This window comes from Camelus dromedarius, chromosome 20 (genome assembly GCF_036321535.1).
Source record: "Camelus dromedarius isolate mCamDro1 chromosome 20, mCamDro1.pat, whole genome shotgun sequence".
NCBI lineage: Eukaryota > Metazoa > Chordata > Mammalia > Artiodactyla > Camelidae > Camelus > Camelus dromedarius.
The window spans coordinates 7,229,646-7,247,831 of NC_087455.1; the positions used below are offsets into that span (position 1 = coordinate 7,229,646).

General features: G+C 48.6%; 1 protein-coding gene across 2 annotated transcripts in view; it reads right to left on the reverse strand.

Moving 5' to 3' along the window:
- Window positions 1-18,186, reverse strand: part of TG (thyroglobulin) — a 203,803-nt gene that overhangs the window by 111,696 nt on the left and 73,921 nt on the right. For both annotated transcript variants that reach the window (XM_064476826.1, XM_064476825.1), the window contains 3 exons: window positions 17,994-18,073; window positions 17,108-17,251; window positions 10,124-10,186 (listed from right to left, as the gene is read on the reverse strand). In XM_064476826.1, the coding sequence (XP_064332896.1) occupies window positions 10,124-10,186; window positions 17,108-17,251; window positions 17,994-18,073 (287 nt within the window). The remainder of the gene's footprint in view (window positions 1-10,123; window positions 10,187-17,107; window positions 17,252-17,993; window positions 18,074-18,186) is intronic.

An 18,186-nucleotide genomic window follows, 5' to 3' on the forward strand; every position in this document is an offset into this window, starting at 1 on the left:
TACCACCTTGTTGCTAGTGACTTTCAAACCTATCTCCAGGCCAGAGCTTCGCCCAAGCTTCATGCTGAGATAGTCAGTGCTCGCTAGACACATCTCCAAGCAGATGTCCCCAAAGCATCCCATCCCAAGCATCCCATCCCAAGCACGTTGAAACCTGAACTCTTAAATCTTACTTCCATCCCTACCCACACTCTTTAACTGGCTCCCTTCCCACATTCTCTCTTGGGAATTGGCACCACTACCCATGAGATTGCCTGGCCTGAAATGTTCAACACCAACCTTGCCTGGTGTTTCAGTAGACTGATGTCCACCTAGAAAGGACACCATAGAAAGAAAGTCAAAATAAATACTTTTTTCAAGTCTAAATGTCAGATTCTATTATGATAAGTGGGTACTTTCCACGGGGTAAACGCATCTATATCTGATTTTCTAGCAAAGAAACACTACCTCCACATTTCCTCACATTCTGTCTGCTGCTCCCTCGCCGGCCTCTCCAGCCCCATCCCTCATTGGTCTGCTTCCTGCCAGCCCGAACTCGCGTCTGGGGGTCTAGCAAAACACTCTGCGTTGTCTGACTTTGTTCACTACTCCTTTTGTTTGACATGCACGGAAACCCTATGGAACCCTACGGAAACCCTACGGAAACCCTTCTAAGACTCCTTCCTTCGCCAGCCCCTCAGTAGTTTTTCCTCTGTTCTAAATCTCTCATAAATACGTCTCGAGTCCCAATATGCTGCATTGCCACTTACTTATATTTTCTCTCTCTGCAAAATTATGAGCTCCTTGAGATCAAAGACTCTGCCTTAGTTCTAATTCTCCAAAACCTATCATAATAGCATATAAAAACATTAACAACAGAAACAGTAAAATAGTTGTAGCTAGCATTAATTGAGGGTTCTATGTGCCCAACAGGAATAATATCATAATTTTTCATGAAATGCCCAATTTATAAGTAGGTAATGAATGAGTGAATTACTAAAGCTCCTTAATTAATACAGGAAAAATAGGATACTAATATTCTCTTTTACCTTCATAAAGATTAACACTATAATTATACTATAATTATCTTCATACCACAAGAAGTCAGTAAATAATTATTGAATAAACCAATTAGTTGATCAAATCATCACATAGGAAGCAAATATTAGGCATTTAATTTCATAATATCTCACTCTTACGTGGTACATTTCAGTATATTAAGCACTGCAATATTTAATAATGACATCAACCTGTGTGTATTACTACTGCTATTTTGTTGGGGACTGAACTGAAGCTCAGAGGTGGGGAATACCGTGGCCAAAGTCACAGTGCATGATTGGCAAGCCAAGGACTTGACCCAGACTGCACCCCCATCCCCACTCCACTGTAGCTGCCTCTTTCTCCTCGTGGCTCAACTCCAGACTCATAGATTGGTTCCCTTTAGTGGCATGTACATTTCAGGGAGGGGTTTTCAAACCATCTCACATGGTCCAGCATCTGTTGAGGTTATGAGCTTGTGGTTGGTGAGTAATCATCGTTTATGCTGCTAACTTCAAAGACAGTTCTAGAGAAATTTTTAACTAAGAAAAAAGCATATGTACGAAACCAGACTTGGAGCTCTACTCTGTCCACGTCCTCATGACAAATTACTAAATTCATCACCAGCAAAAATTCCTGGTGGAAATTCAAAGGCTCAGATTGAATCTGATTTCTTTCTAGGAAGTTTGACTCATATCAAGTGGAACCCGCCCCCAAATTCCACCCACACACAAAGGCTACCTGGAAGATGATGTGATAAGTGGGTTACTGAGAGCATTTGAACCCCTCTTTCTTGGGGTCATTGTAGGTGATCTTGGGGAGCTGGGTAAAACTGCACATATTCAGAGGCACAAATGCACATGGGGAACCAAGATGAGCTGAGTAAAGTAATTCCAATAACGCAGAGGCTTCCCTAGGGAGGTTGACCAAAAGCCTTGGACAGAATCCATGCTGATCTCTCAGTGGACTGCAGGCAACTTGCGGAAGGTCATACAGCTGGTTTGAACCCAGTCAGTCAATCCCCCAAGACTGCACCCCTACCCTCTGCCTCTCCAGTCACTGGTGGCAGGAGCGGCCGCCCCTGTCGCCACTCACCGGTTATGTACTATACGTGTTAGGTATCATGCTAAGCACTTTACCTACATGACTTCATCCAAATCGCACAGCAACTTGTGTGTGTAGGTGATGTTATGAACCCAAGGCTCAGAGCAGCGAAGTGCTTGCCCCAGGTCATGCAGAATAGGAATAGAACTGAAATTGAAACCCAGATTCGCCCAATGCCAAAGTCTCTCTGCTTCACTGCTTCTGCTTCTAAAAACATCTGCCAAGAGCCTTCTGCTTGCCTGTGGGTAAGTTGTCACAAAAACAGAAAAAACAAACAAACAAAAAAAAAAACACCTTAAAGAGTAACTGAGCCAATCATTAGAATTACCAAAAAACAAAACTTAAAGAGAAACTTAGAGGCCATTTAAGCCACCCGCTCACGCAGTGAGGAAATCTCCAACATGCTTGAATATTCCAGCGACGGGGAGCTCAATCTTCACCTCACTCCATCGCAGTGGGATAACCAATGCCTTCTTCCTCCGTCCTCTGACTCCATCACCTCCACTGTGTCCCCCACTGTCCTTCCCATGACACCTGATGCTCCATCCACACTAAAGCCTTCCCTCTCGGTCTCTCCTGCTCTAGGCTCCTCTCACCTCCTGGACTTTGCTCATGCGGAGGAAAGGCGACTGCTTTCTTGATAAATCAAACTCAGTTTCACCAAGGAGGTCAGAGAAGTCAGCACAGACTCGACAGTGGAGGACAATCAATGAAGAATGACCAAAGGATCATAAAAAATTATTCCAAAAAAAACTTTGGGTAGCGCTAGCCACTGGTAACATAGTATTACCATTTAATCAACAGTTAAAATTGTTATAATTCATAAAACTAAAGGAAATCTACCACTGTTGATGGGTTGCATTCAGGGGTGATTTAATTCACAGTATATTCACTAGAATATTTGAGAGGCCCTAGGAAGGGTGATCTGTCTAAAGTATTCCCCTCAAACGCTTGTCAAATGGTCTGAATTTCCAGTCTTAAAAATGAAACCTTTCTGGTTTACTCATTGCTAAAATGTGAACGTTCTTGGGGAACATATTATGTTTAAAAAGAAGGTAGGTCCCAGGTTGGCATATTTTCCTCTTGGCTCTCTCTCAAATTTTGACTGAACAAATCCTTGATGAACCAGGTACAGAACTGGTGCTGTCTGGGAAGGAAGTTATCAAGGTAGATAACTTGTCTTCTCCATTCCCAAAGACCTAACAAAGGTTTAAGAAACAAATATTCAGCAAACATCAATCAAACGCCTCCCAGGCACGCTAGGTACAGCTGTGCAGGTTGTACACTGTACAATAGCAGAGGCAGCATTCACAAAGATTGTCTGTGAAAAGGATCCCTTAGAACTGACAGTGCTGGACCTAATCTAGGCCAACCTTCACCAGGCATTGGGTGCAGCAATTTTACATATAATATCTCTTTCAAGCTTAGTAACAACCTCTTTGAAGACACCATCATCTCCATTTACAGGTGAGGCAACTGAGACTTGCAAATATCCTTTAAACTGGTCAAGTTCACGTACCTAAGGAATGGCAAAGATAGGATTCCTGGATCCCATGTGGTTTCAAATCCATTCATGTGATCGCCATCCATTTATTCATTCTTTCAACAAACATAACACTGTAAACTGACTATACTTCAATTAAAAAAAAAAGAAAATGGGTCCTATTAAATGTTTAAAAAAAAGACAGCCCACACAGCTTTTCATAGCATCCATTCCACCCTCAAATGTGCCCTGGATGAGATTATTAAAGTTTGACGCCCCTGTGGTGCAGGCTGTGATGTCCTCAAGACCCCCCTTCAGGAGTGAAGGGCTCTCCCCCAGCTGCTGGATCCCCCCAGGAGGTCACGGCCTGTCTCAGGGCAGCCCATATCAATGAGTCACCAAGGGGAGGTCGTAACAATTTTGAAGACTGCCGCAGCATCCCTAGAGTTCAGCTGAGGCCTCCACTAGGGCTGCAGGGAGGCTCAACTCTCCATCTGCCCTTCATTCTCCCTCTCCCACTCCTCTTGATACTGTTCCCTGAAAAATAACCTGCACACTGAATTCCATCTCAGAGTCTGATTCTTGGAGAACCCAGCCAGCCACGGTCAGCATCTTCAGTGGGGAGACTCTGGGTTTGGATTCAGATTGGGTTTGAATCCCAGCTCTACCATTCATTCATTCATGTGACTTTGGGCGTCTCTGGCCCTCAGTTTCCAAATCTAGAAAATGGACATAATGGGGCACACCTCATAAGGCAGCTGTGGGGATTAAATTATGGAATGCTCTCAGCACAGTGATTGGCATATTCAGTCGATACATAGGAATGTAAACATTTATGCGTTTATAGCTCTGGCCTTAACTGGCTGTAACCTGGGAGAGTCATCCTCTCTCTTGCTGCTTTAGTTTCCTCCTCTGTAAAAAGGTGGGGCTGGACTTGGGAATTATTGCTGACAGTTCTCGAGCCCCCAGGGTCTGTGCTGCTCCTTGCACTTGACTTATTCTTCAACACAAGGCTCCTGGGTGGGTCTTTCTTATTTTTCCCCATCATCCTCACTTGACAGAGGCCAGCTGAGGCATCAGGAAGCTGAGCAGTCTGGCCCCAGAGTGCTGAGTGGTGGAGCGATGGAGCCCGCTGGCAGCTGGGCAGACAGACTTCAAAGCCCCCTGCCGCCCCAGAACAGCCCCACGTTTCCCTCGATTAGACGATGTGCACGCTCCCTGCCAGGGGTGACATTTTTTTGGATCACACGGCTGTGTCTCAGCTTAATGGAAAACACTTGCAGAAAAGATCAGCTGAATTCCATCGCCCACCGACACAGCCGGGAAGGAGGACAGAAGCAAAGCAAAGTTGACTGACGACATTCGCGTGTCCCCAAAAGACTGCTGGTGCGGCCGCTTCTGCCTCCATCCAACCTGTATTCAGGCTTTGTCGCTCGGCTCCGCCTAGGTTCCGAGGCCTGAGCAGGGCAAGCTTTCACAGGCCATCTTTCTCAGCAGCACCTCGCACCCTCTCAACCGCAGCCTCCCCCACAGCCCCCATCTGCTGGTAGCAGCTTGTGCTCACAGTCAAGGGCTGGGGAGTTTTCTGAAAGGCATTTTGAAGTTCCTTGGGTGAAATATACTTAGATTACACATACAAATGTCTAAGGACACATATTGTGTTGTCCTCTGGCATGCAATCTAAACACTCAGTTTGTTTTGGGGGCACCTGTCAGAGAAGAGCTTCTGAAATAGTAGATGACAAGCAAAATGTCCGTTACCCTGGGAATGAGCCCTCAGAAGACCCCACGTTCAGCCTGCAGGAGAGGGGAGACTGGGCATCCTACAGGCAGGCTCCGGCACCTGAAAAGAACACACACTAACCCTGAGCATCCCTCTGGGCTGGTTGTTGTGGGACTTTGAGGAAGCAACAGGCATTTTCTAAGAAATAGCATCTTTACTGTTTTGCCTGCTTAAAATACACACACACTTTTTCCCTAAAGAGAGTAAAATGGCACTCTGCACACAGATGACACGACTGTCGTCATTTTCTCAAAAAGCAGCTTGTCCCTGCACTAGCGCCTGTTCCCCACAGCCCGGAGGGAGAGCTTTAGGGTCATTTTAAAACTCATTCTGGAACTGCTTAAAATCCTTCAAGGATTTGTGGTACTCAAGGCACTGGGATTTTTGGCCCCCATCCCCTGTCCATCCTCCCTGCTGCCCCTCGCTGGCCCTGCAGTCCTGAACCCCCCATATTTCCCTGCATGTGCCGTGCCAGCACGTGCCTTGGGGTTCTGCCCACGCACTGCCCTCTGTTCAGGCCGCCCCACCCCCTCCTGGCCATCTGACAGCTGCTCACTGGCCCTTATGGCCCAGACAGGTCGTGATGTGCAGGGGGAGCACTCCCAAACTGTGGGGAATTTGAGGGTGCCTCCCACTGCCACCTGGAAGTAACTTCACTGTGGGAGGTGGCTCCTCTCCTTAAATTCTTTCTTCCTGTGCCTTTCTCCTAATTAGAATGCAGGATCCTGTCTTTGCAATCAAGACGTCCAACCCCAGCACAATACCTTTTTAGAACATAAGTGACAATTCAGAATCCAGTGTCCAAAATACATATTTACTGAACTGAACTAAACTTAAGTGAAAGATGATCTGCTTTGCCATCACATGCCTCTCTGTAGGTGCCTGCCCTAGTGCTCCCAAGAGAGCCTGCCAAGGCCCAGTTCTAAACCAGGTACAAAGCCTCATATGGGCTCAAGCCACAGCATTTCTCTACTGCTCATCTTCTGCATTAGCCTGCCGACAACCATATCAAACCGGTTCCAATGTCTGAATGCCCCAGGCTGTTTTGTACCCCTGGGCCTTTGCACATGCAAATTGCTCTCTCCAGAAAGACATTCTGAAAGGCTCATTTGACAAATTGCTGCCATCTTAGAGCCTGTTCATATGTTAAGAGCTTTCTCTGGAGCAATATAAACCAAACACTTAGAGTAACCTCTAGCACACAGTGTGTACCCAAGACAGGCCCGTCAGATTTTACAAGTCATCTTCGGTTTCACCATCCCCACCAGCCAATCGGCGCATCAGAATCCCATTTTCAAAGAGGATTTGAATGGGCAGCTTACATACACGATCTCATCAAAGAAACAAGGCCAAGAATTTAGGTCTTCAGTCTGGGACTGGGAAGTCCATCTCTGTCACCCTTTCCAGAAACTCAAACCAAATATTTTTCTCCAACTCTGAGGGGGACCACATATATGTGGGTTCCAATCCCAGCTTGGTTTAACCTAACAGAAATTCAATTTCCTTGTTTGAAAAATAGACCTTTTTACCATTTAACTTTGAGCATTAAATTTATGCTCATAGATTTATAAAATGTTTGGTATTTAACAAATACTTTCTTTTCTCCTTGAGTAAAAAGTGCATAAAGATGAGGGTTTTACACACACTTGGTGTCTACATGCACACACATGCACACACGGCATCTGGGTCAGAATCACAGGGACATACCGATGCCCTGAAGGCAGAGCAGTGTCCTGCCTCTGACTCACATCAAAGGAACATGCTCAAACTCTTAGTTCCAACTTGGGAGCTCTAAGCACAGATGGAATTCCAGCTCCGGCATCTCTCCTGCTTTCAAATCACACTTGTCAAAGGCACATTTAAAAACAGACTCGTGTGTGTGTGTGTGTGTGTGTGTGTGTGTCTGTGTGAAGGGAAATGTGGAATTCTACACCTTTTTTTTTTCCTTTTGTTGGTAATTCAAGTCTCAGAAATACAAATTTTAGCAAGTCCAGAGTGGACGAGTTGCGAAATCACCTGAAGAGGCTTATGCTTTGGCTGATTTCTGTCTAACAGTATGCATTACACATTAGGCATCACAGCTTTCTCCACCCATAAATGTAATAGGTGATATTATTTAGTAATAATACTTAAGGATTCTAAGTACGTGATAAAAAAAAACCCCACTTTGATTCACGCTAGTAAGTATGCAACTACAAACAACTGTTTGTGACAAATTCGACAATACAAACCTAGGGGCTTAAGATCTAGAGTTTTCAAACCCAATAATTCTGCTTTGGAGAAGGTGCCCCCAGGAAATAATGTGGACATTGGAAAGAGCTTTATGCACCCAGGTCTTCTCGTGGTACTTTCATAACGATGAAGAGTCAAAAACCATCAACTACCAGAGACAGAGGAGTGGGTGAGTGAACTGCACTGTGTCTAATATGACAACTGTTGCTGATCACTGCACTGTTGTGACTTGTTTCTTCATCACCAGATGGGGAGAGTAATGAATGAATGAATGAATATATGCACGCATGGCAAGTATGATTTAGACATATGTAATAATTTAGAAATATACACAGGATGCAATATTAGGTAAAAACCAAAAATGTAGCACTGTAGAGAATTTGCAATCACTTTAGACCATACAGAAAAGTCTAAGATTAGGAAATATATCAGTAAATAAATTAACTGACATGGAGTAACTTCTAAACCATTCTGTGATTTTTTTTTCCTTCTGTATTTCTGCATTGTTTGAATTTTCTATAACTAATAAATGTTAAAAATAGGATCTGTCTCTTGAGGTTTGTGTGAAGATCAAATGCTTAGCACAGTGCTGAGGACAAAATGAAATCTCCATTAAATGTTGAAAAGCTTCCAAAAATACTATCTCATTGTCTTTCATTAAATGTGACACATGTCTCTTCTCTCCCTCCACAAATCCCTACAAAATGAAGTGAAGGAATAAAGTCTCAATGCAGAGATAAAAAAAACAAACAAAAATACCAAAGGGGATAAGCAAACAGCAGAGAAGGGATTTCAAGAAATTTTTAGATGAAGATGTGGAGAGGGACATGTGCGGGTGGACACGCAGTGTGGAATGACTAGTGTTCCAGGCACCTACAGAACAGAGGATGGACATGAATCAGTTGTCCCCTGGATCCCCTGGGAAGCCCAAGATGCACAAGGTACCACGGAAGGCAGGGTGAACGTAGGCTGAAGACCAGAGCATCCACTGAGGAGCCCCGTGCATGGCGTTGGTATTAACAGCAGGAGTTTGCTGTGAACTACAGTGGGCGCCCCCGGGAGCCATATTCACATGGCCGTCCGATGCAGGACTCACTGTTGTGTCAACCCTGAGTCTTGATATGACCAGATTTTGAGGATGAAGTATGGGGAACTGTTAAAGGGAAGATAAAAGAGAGTTCTAAGTCCTCATCTGGCAAGGCAGGAACTCAACAGTTACTTCCAAGACTGACAAGTCAAAGGAGAGCAGGATTCACATACTTTTGAGAAACATAGAAGCCAGGATAAGAAAAAAACAGCTAAAAGAGTTGAACGTGGTGGCCTCTGGGAGTGGGAATGGCAGGTGGGTAACGATGAGACAGGCAACTACTGTTTTTCAACTGTAAATCTGGGGGGACTATTTGATCATTTCAGCTGCTTGTACATTATGTCAATAAATCTCAGAATCAATTGCGACCAGAGTCTGACTCAGATCCGTGTTCTCTGTTTGGCCTCAGGTGCATTCACTTCTCTCTAAGTCCCACGTCCACCATCTGTGACATGGCAAGGATGACTCCTACCTCACTGTTCTGCGGGAAGCTAACAGCAGATCATTTATGTAGAGTGTCTAGACCTCAGGTCTTGGACATGAATTCTCTAAGTGCTCAGATGTTACATGTTCTGTATAGAATGCTCAGGAAACACACACACACACATGACCTCCAAAGTTAGCTCCTTTAACTGAGTGCAGGAGGTGATAACACAGTGGAGAACATTTATACTTTCAGCCCAGCCTCAGCCATAAATGATTCCTTCCTACACGAGCTACATTCTGTCACGTCAGCCAGGACCATAATGACAGACGTCTAGAGCCCCTCAGACACCACGTCACAGGACAGGAATGACCAGAGCCTCTCATTTCCTGACTGAGGGGAGGCAGAAAAGGGACATGTAATTCGGTGCATCCAGCTTGGCCCCACGGTGCCCACGCCCCGCATTTCCTGCTGCCCAGACGGGGCGCATGGTGGTGGGGACGGTGCCAAGTGCAAGAGGGGAGAGCTGCCTCCGCCTGGGCTGTTCTCCTGGGTTTGGGACCAGGGCCCAGACTTAGATGTCACTGTGCCACCCAGCGTGCTCATGGCTGTGACCTCCCAACTCTTGCACATAGAGGAGCTGACTTCTTTCACTTTGGGACCACAAATACCACAATCCTTGACATGGCCCTGGGTTGCACAGGTCCAGTCATTCTGCGACAGGTGAAATCAGGAGGACTGGGCTCACGTCCCACTCAGCTTTCCCATCGGCTGCAATATGTGGCCAAGTCATTTCACTGCCAGGAGTCACTTATCCTCATCTGTGACATGGCCGTGGTGCCAGTGTTTGCCCTCCCTGGGCACGTGTGTAAGCACAGGAGCTCGAGTTAATGAGTGTGAGAGTGTCGTGTGAGCTATGAACTACTGGACCACAGTAAGGAGAAAGAAGAGAGTCAAGGGGACACCCGAGAGATGAAGGACACAAGGAACTTACCTTTCTCTGTGAGGGGAGGCAGGGCCACTGGAGGGCAAAAACTGGGAGCATCATTTTGAGCCACTGAAAAGAAGACAAAGGCGGCCTTTTAGCTCTTTTTTACTCTTAAGATCACTGAGCTCTGAAGGTGTGAGTAGAGGTGCTACTTGCTGACAGGAGAATTGCACCTGAAAGGCAGACAAAGTGCATCCAGACCCCAGCACCGCCCCTGGGTGGGTCAGGATGGGCTAGGTGAGGCCGAAGGGACCATCCCAACATCTCAGGGGCTTAAAACAGCAAAAGTTCACCGCTCCTCTGCCCACATGTTCCCTGCAGGTGGGCTGGGGTGCTCCCCTGTGACTCCTCCCTCAAACCCCAGGCTGAGGGAGGCACCATCACGCCCCCTGCTTCACCGAGGAGGCCGCAGCACGGGAAAGAATGCAGCCAACGTCACTCCTGCTCTACAGCTTCTGCCTACAACTGACCCATGACACTTGTCATTTTCACATCATTTTCCAGAGCCAGGGGTGAGGAAGTGCAGACCTACGATGTCCCAGAGAGTGAAGAGCCAGAGACGTGCGGTGAACAAGAGAAGTGCCTCCCGCCACCACCTAACTGACCTGCTCACTTAGGGGAGGCACCCAGCCTCTCTGGGTCTCGGCTTCCACATCTGTTCAATGGGGATGACACAGCCCATGTTGGGAACTGCTGTGAGCATTACAGGAGCTAGTGTAGGAGACACCCAGGCACGGGGCAAGAGCGCAAAAAATGGCAGCTCTTAACTGCAGGTAGCATGGCAGGGGGGCGGAGCCTGGGCTAGGAGGGCAGACAGACCTGAGCTTGAACCTCCACATACCTCTTAGAAGCAGTGCAGACAGGCAAGTTATCTGGCTTCTCCTACACCCAGTTTCAGCATCGGTACATGAGGGTAATGTAAGAGTTTACTGAGAAACCACATGTACCCGGTAGGTGATCCTAGAGTGTTAATTACCCCTTCGCCATCCTCTTTCCTTACTGAACAATCTAAGTCTTCAAAACCTCAGCATCCCTTTCTCCCAATGGCCCAAACTAGGAACGCCACCAATCTCTTCCCTCTCCAAGCTGCAGTGTAGCCTGGTCAGGGGTCAAGGGTCAAGAGTGGGACCCAGGGTCAAGGGTCAGTGACCCAGGGTGAGATCGGCTTGGCCGCTTTCCTTGTGTAACGTGGAGCAGGTTTCTTAACTTCCTCGTCCTCACTTTCCTCATGAGTAAAATGGGGGTAATGACTACTCTCCTGGCTGTGAGGTTTAGATGGGTGGTGTATGTAAAGCCTTGGGTATACAGTAAGCACTCCATAAATGCTGGCAAGTGTTCACTCTTAATACCACCCTTTCATACCAACACACCCTTGTCGTTGACTCTGCTCCTTGTCTGCCTCCATGAAGAGTCTCGAGTCAGAGTCATGCTCTGTTCTGGTCCCTAAAGTCCCCTCCCCTCCTGCCCCCTCCTTTGCCTCCTCCACTTCGGTCAGGTCTGCATGACCCAGCCGCTCTGAGTTCCGGAGCCCCCAGTGGTATTGTGCCTTTCCTGCTTGGCTCCATCTGCCTAGAAGCACCTCCCAGTCATCTTTCTAAGGCCCTGGTTCCCAAGCTTTGACAGACATTGGCACCCCCGGAAGGCTTGGTAGCACACACTCCAGAATCTGATTCAGCAGGTCTGGGCCGTGGCCTGAGGTCTGGCATTTCTGACAAGTCCCCAGGTAATGCAGACCCTGCTGTCCAGGGACACAGTCTGAGGGTCACTGAGCTAAGGATTCTGTCATCCAAATCTGTGAGCTCCTCATACAAAACGCAGAACGACTGATAACCACCGCCATGCCCCACCTCACCGGGCGGGCCAGCTGGTTTACTGAAATGTCCATCTTTTCTTTCTCAGAACAAAGACCCTGAGAGTTAGTGCGGCCTTCAGAGAACAACTCGACTAACCTACCTCAAGGGCATTCAAATGTCCATACCCTTTACCCCAGTCATTCTGCTTCTGGAAATTTATCTGGAAATTCAAAGCAGGCTCAGTTTGCAAAGGACACATTTACACAATACTAACGAAAACTACGTGCATGTGAGAACAGTCAGGCGAGCTGCCCTCCATTCACAAGGAGGCCGACTGCGTGGCACGTCTCAGCCGGGCGTCTAGCACCCAGCTCGCTGCTGTGGCTGCTCGTGCTCTTCCTCACCTCCATCAGGGTCTCCCGACCCGGCGCTGGCAGCCCTCTGGGTGGGACCTTCCTGACAGGACAGGAATAGCTGAGCCTTGAAGTTCTCAGCTTCACTGGGCCCCTGGGGCACAGCAAACCCCAACACACTCAGTCCCTGGGAGGGACCCAGTCCCTGGGGACCCCCCCTACGGAGAATCGTACTGCTAACCTGGAGAGAGACGTTCCGCTAATTCACACTTGTTAAGCAAATGGACGGAGACCTTTCTGCATTTTCCCAACTCTGCTTTCAGTGACTGCAAGTTGGTAGCTTGAATGGGGCCGTGGCGGGAGTATTTACACCACGGGAAGTGGGGACGGCTACAAAGCTACACATCAGGACTTCCCCGGCCTCCCCGGTTGTAAAATATTGGCCAGCACAGCACAGGACGGGATCAAGGATAGACCCTGTCCCATCAGGTTGTTTGGGGACTAATAGAATGGTCCCTGCAAAGCCCCAGCCCAGTGCCTGGAGCCGACCCCGAGCTAAGTAACAGGCCTCCGCTGTTGACAGGGCGCAAGCACCAACGAACAGTGGATGGTAACCGCTCCTCCGTGCGGGAGTTTCCACGTGGGCTGCAGAGAGGCATAGTTAGAAGAGCCGGGCATTTCCTTTCCAGGTAATTCCTGTGTCTAGAGTAGCTACCGGGTCCAAGTGCATTTGCTTCACAGAAGAAGAGAGGAACTGTTGTTTTTTTTTTTTTTTAGAAGCCACATTTGACTTTGTAAACAAACCAAAGACCCTGCCCCACTCGCAGGCCCCGTGCAGCTGCAGAGAGACCAGCAGCCCAGTCCTCCGCCAAGAGCAGCAGGTACCCGTGCCCGCCCCTTCCAGGAAGCCCTGAGCTCGGGGGCAGCTGGACCACAGCACATCCTCTTCTCCTGCACTCCCACCCTGCTTGCCTAAGAGCACTTCCTCTTTGGGTCCTGCCACCTGCCGGGAAGGGGCTGCAAAGAGCCTCATTTGCATTCACAATTGCTCAGCCTGAGCCTCTCAGTTCTGCGCTCAGACACCACATGGAATCTTCTGTCTGCTGCGGGCAGCAGTCAGCAAGCTTATTGCCACGGGCTCTCTGAGGTCCTCTCTGGGCACTCCCAGCTCTAGGTTTGTGCCTCCCTCCTGGATCCTAGGAGGCTCAGCTTCTGCCTTGGTTCCATGAACACAGCCCAGTACCAGGGTTATGTTGTAATTGCTCATGTGCAGAGAATCCATCAAGTCTTAAGACTTAGCACCAGCCCCCCAATTCTGATGGAGACAACTGAAAGGAAACAGACTGACCGGTGAGAACCTGGCTCTACTCTCCATCAGGAGAGTCAGGCGGGTCGCCAAACCCCTCTGACAGCCAGCCCTCTTCTTTCCATTCTTCTGAAGTGGGAAACTGGGAGCCACTCACATCAGACTGGCCATGAGCCATGGGCAGCCAAGGTGGGTTCGACCCAGGGGTCCTGAGAGACTGATGCCACTTTGGCATTTTTACAATTTTCTCCCTGCACACCCGACCCCTGACCGCAGGCAGCACGCAGTGTGAAACCCTGCCTGCTTGGGCAGCTCCATGCCAGGGGCCAGGAGGAGAAGGAGGTCCCTAAAGCACAAAGGAGGGCCTGCAGGGGCCTCTCAGCAATGGGTTTCCGCCTCTCAGAAGCAGAGTTAATTTCCTGTTCCCTCTGTGCATATGACTGTTCTAGTATTGAGCCTGTCATGCTGGAGTTAATCACATATGCCCACATCTTCCCACTGGGATGTGAGCATCTAAGAAAAATGACTATATTCTATTATTTTAATAATCTTTCAGTTCCCAGTCCCCAGCACGGTGTGTGACCCAGTGCGGACACTCAATAAAGTTTCAAAACTTCCAGACTTAACGGCGTGAGTAATTCAGCACTAGCATGGCTGACTTATTTATAGCTTATAACTCCTTCTTAAACTGTGAGAGTCTGGAGGCAGGAGCCATATCTTATTCATACTCAGCCATATAATATAGTGAGTAAGTCAATGGCTGAGTATAACCATATAATAAGGTTATATGTTATTTGGACCCAGTTCTTTCTGACTGGGTCCAAATTCTGTCATTTACCTGCTGTGTGTGGGCAAGTGACTTAACCTCCCTGAACCTCTGTTTCCTCGTTTAACAGCGGCTGTGAGGGTGAGGTGAGATAATGCTTATGAAGTGCTTGGCATCCAGCCAGGCACACAGTGAGAGCCCAGTGAACAGCGGTGGGGCTCGTAACCCTGAGGCACCCGGCATGACTGATGCCCTGCCGGTGTCCGCTGAATGAAGCACCTCTGTGAACTTTTAATTCCTTGCCCTGGAGTTCCTAGTCAGAACTCCTGAGTCCTCAGCCTGACCCCACAGAATATATGTTGGAAAAAGCTAGTGGTCTGTGCATTCAGATAAAAAGTCACAGAAGAGATGGAAAGAGGTGGGACAACAAGCACCTTGGGTTCTTTTCCTTGCTGACTCCTGCCAGGATGCTGTAACCCTATGGTCTGGTTCCCATGTTTCTGAACAAATGAATTAGTTTTTAGCTTCTTTTTATTCAGCTCTTCCCTGAGCACTAGAAAGGTGGAAAATGACATTTTCCAGCCTTTGGTGGGGTGAGGAGGTGGGAAGAGGGGAGAGGGGACAGAAGGGGCAAGTAAGCACTAAGGGACGGGTGAGAGTTCAGCTGAAGACCCTAAAGCTGGCACTGGGTCTCCTGCCGGGGCCCCGTCCTGGGCAGGCACTCACCCCCCAACCCCTGTGAGTCAGTTACAGGCTCCTCTCTGTGGGACAGTCCCCCCCCCCAAATAGAAACCCACTGAGGCTATTTCATCATACAATCCTAATGCTTTTCTTAAAATAACTCAAGATGTTAAAGTAAAATAAAAGTAATAAATAGAGTGGACTCAGATCAAGTCACAAGATGCTCACGGTGCACAGCAGCAGGGAGGGTTCCATGCAGCCTGGTAACAATTAACTCCAAAAAAATCAGCCCTGAAGCCACGGAATGTCTCGGGAATTAACAGACTCAAAGACAAGGGCCAAGGACCCGTTCCACCGAGGAGCCCCAGCCCAGGCCTCTCCGGCTGGACATGGCTCTACAAGCAGAGGCCAGCTTACCAGCTGGTCTAATTGACTAGCTTGTTTGTCAGTTTTATTTTTTCAATGTATTAGTCGACTGCCTGTTTAGTCAGCTGAGTTGAGTTGGGGGAAAACCAGTCAGACAAGGTGTCTATACATTTTCACTTCCAGTCACTCATGGGATACGGGAGACTGGCCAGGAGGCAACATGGTAAAAGGGAAGAGTGAATTTTGGAGTCATCAGAGCTGAGTTTGTGACCTGACTCTGCATCTTGCTGGCTATGTTGTTTGGGTCAAACAACTTCAGCTTTCTACATCACCCTCTCTTCACCTTAAGATGGAGGAAACAATGTCCACTTCATAGGGGCGTCGAGTAGAATGTCATATAGCCCACGTAGAAGCCCCAGCCCATGCGCAGACACATGGTGGGCACGTGAGTAATGTCAGCTCTCCTCTCCTTTCCTACTTTGGGCAAAGTGTTGTGGTGGGTGACGTGCGGAACATGAAATCAAAGTTACAGACCTCTAAGGTTCCTCCAGATCAGACATCCTGTAACTCGTTTCCAAGGCAAGGGCCAGCCAGAGCCAGCACCCACCCTATACTGACTCTGAAAGTGAGGAGAAGGCCACTAACGGGGGAGGCTGGAGGCACTGACCTCAGCTCAGCCTCTTCACTGGACTCCTGCTAAGAGGGGGTGTCTATCTCTTAGCATCTTGAACATCTTTCTGAATTTGCTTCCAGGACATACAGTGGGGAGGACATCCAGGCTCCATGCAGTCACCTACTGTCCCCCAAGTGTACCCACACCCACAAACACCCAGAATGTAAGCGCTGATAGGGCCCCAGTGACTCTCCTCAGTGTTTCCCTGGTGGAGGAGCTGAGGGAGTGGTATGACTTTCCTAAAGGCAAACCTACGGTAGATGGCAGAGTTGGAAAGATTATAATATCCCTTCATTTGAGTCTAGAAGCTTCTCCATCACACCATGTAGATCATTCATTCATTCACCAATTTCAAATTGAGCTCCTAAAATGCACTGGGCTAAAATCAGAACGCATGTGGGAAGTACACACTTGGGGCCAACACTGCCTTGCCCTGAAGTCCTAACTCCATGTACATCATCAGATACACACTGGGGACCCTTTCCCTCCTTAAGATGCCAGGTGCTCCACTGTCCTGGTTAATCGACAAGACAAGAAAACCACGGGAATCTGGCCGAGTGCACAGCTATTGGTTTCCCCTGTCCAGAGACAGCACCTTTACTCTGAGGCTCCTCCTCTCCCCTGAGTGTATAGTCTTACAGGGACTGTCCATAAAGCTGTCCCTTCACCCAAACCCCCACCCTCTGGCAGTGGTTGGACTCACAGCCCAAACTGGGCCAGGCTCTCTCCCTGAAATGGAAAGCTTGAACACAGTCACCCATATCCTTTGGCACCAACTGATGAGGATGGGCCACGCTGAAGAGGCTGCCCGCTTATTCCTGCTAAACACACGCATGCAGCTGAGGCCTAGTCAGTCACCTTCCCTTTGCGTCTGCAGGCAGACTTCCAATAAATTCCTTTTCTGCTTAAGTTAATTAGAATCTATCTCTGTTGCTCACATTCAGTGAATCCTGACTAAATCTACTTCCTGGCCCCAGGACATCATCCTGATACGCGATTGAGAAACCGTCAACTAAAGATGCCCACGTAGCTGTTGAGGCCAGGTCACTTACCGGGCCTCTGGTACCATCCGAAGGGATAGGTGCGGACCTCAGTGTCCGGAGAGCCACAGTCCAAAATGCGCCAGGTTCCCCCATTTTCCTCACTGCACGTCTGAAGTCCCAAGCTGTTTAGAGTTATGCATGTCACCTCTCCTCCTGGAGCAAAAGATAGTCAGGACCAGGAAAATGATCATGCTGGAAGATTCTAACTGAATGAGAGAAGTTCTGCCAACTCCTTCTTCAACAGACATTGGGGCCGCACCATCATATTCCAGGGATGGGCTTGGCCACTGAGGAAAAACCCGCTACCTTAACAAGCCTCTGGTCTAAAAGCACAGGGGTGGAGGCGGCCCGACCTAGTCAAGCGGCCATCATGCCCCCAGGGCTGTGCCAGGGCTGTGTTTGCATCACACCACTTGGTCCTCACACAACCCTGGAGGAGGGTAGCATTTGTATCCCTATTTGCAGATAAGGAAACTGAGGCTCAGAGAGATTAAGGGACGTATCCAGGACCACACATCTAGTAAAGAACAGAATCAAGTTTCAAATACAGATATATGGACGGATGCAAAGTTCACCCCACCAAGCTACCTGACCCAGGTCTTGAAAGGTGAGCAGAAGACAGCTAAGTGGGCAGTGGGAGGAAGGCTACTTCGGTCAGTGGAAGCGCTGTGTAAAGCTGACCATGTGCTGGACCACGAGCCGTGTCCCAGCAACCACGTTTATCAGCCAGCTCCCCTCCCCCAGCCCCCACTCCCCATCTGCGAATGAGGATTACCCCTGCCCCCACCACGAGGATGAGGACGTGCCAAGGGTTAGATAAGACCGTAGATGTGGGTGTGTTTCCTAGACTGTAAAGTGCTGCATGCGGGCCAGAGGGAGCGGTCATCATTGTCACCTTCTGACTGGGAGACGTTCAGAAAGCCAAAGCCGGTGCAGCACGGGTCCTCGTCACACAGGCGCTCACACTCGAAGAAGCTGGCGGAAGGGGAGAAAGAGCAGGCCTGGGGGTTTGCGTTGGACCAGGCCTGCTGGGGGCCGCAGGGCCGCCCTCCTCACTTCTGGGAGCCTCCCTCCCCTGTACGACGGCT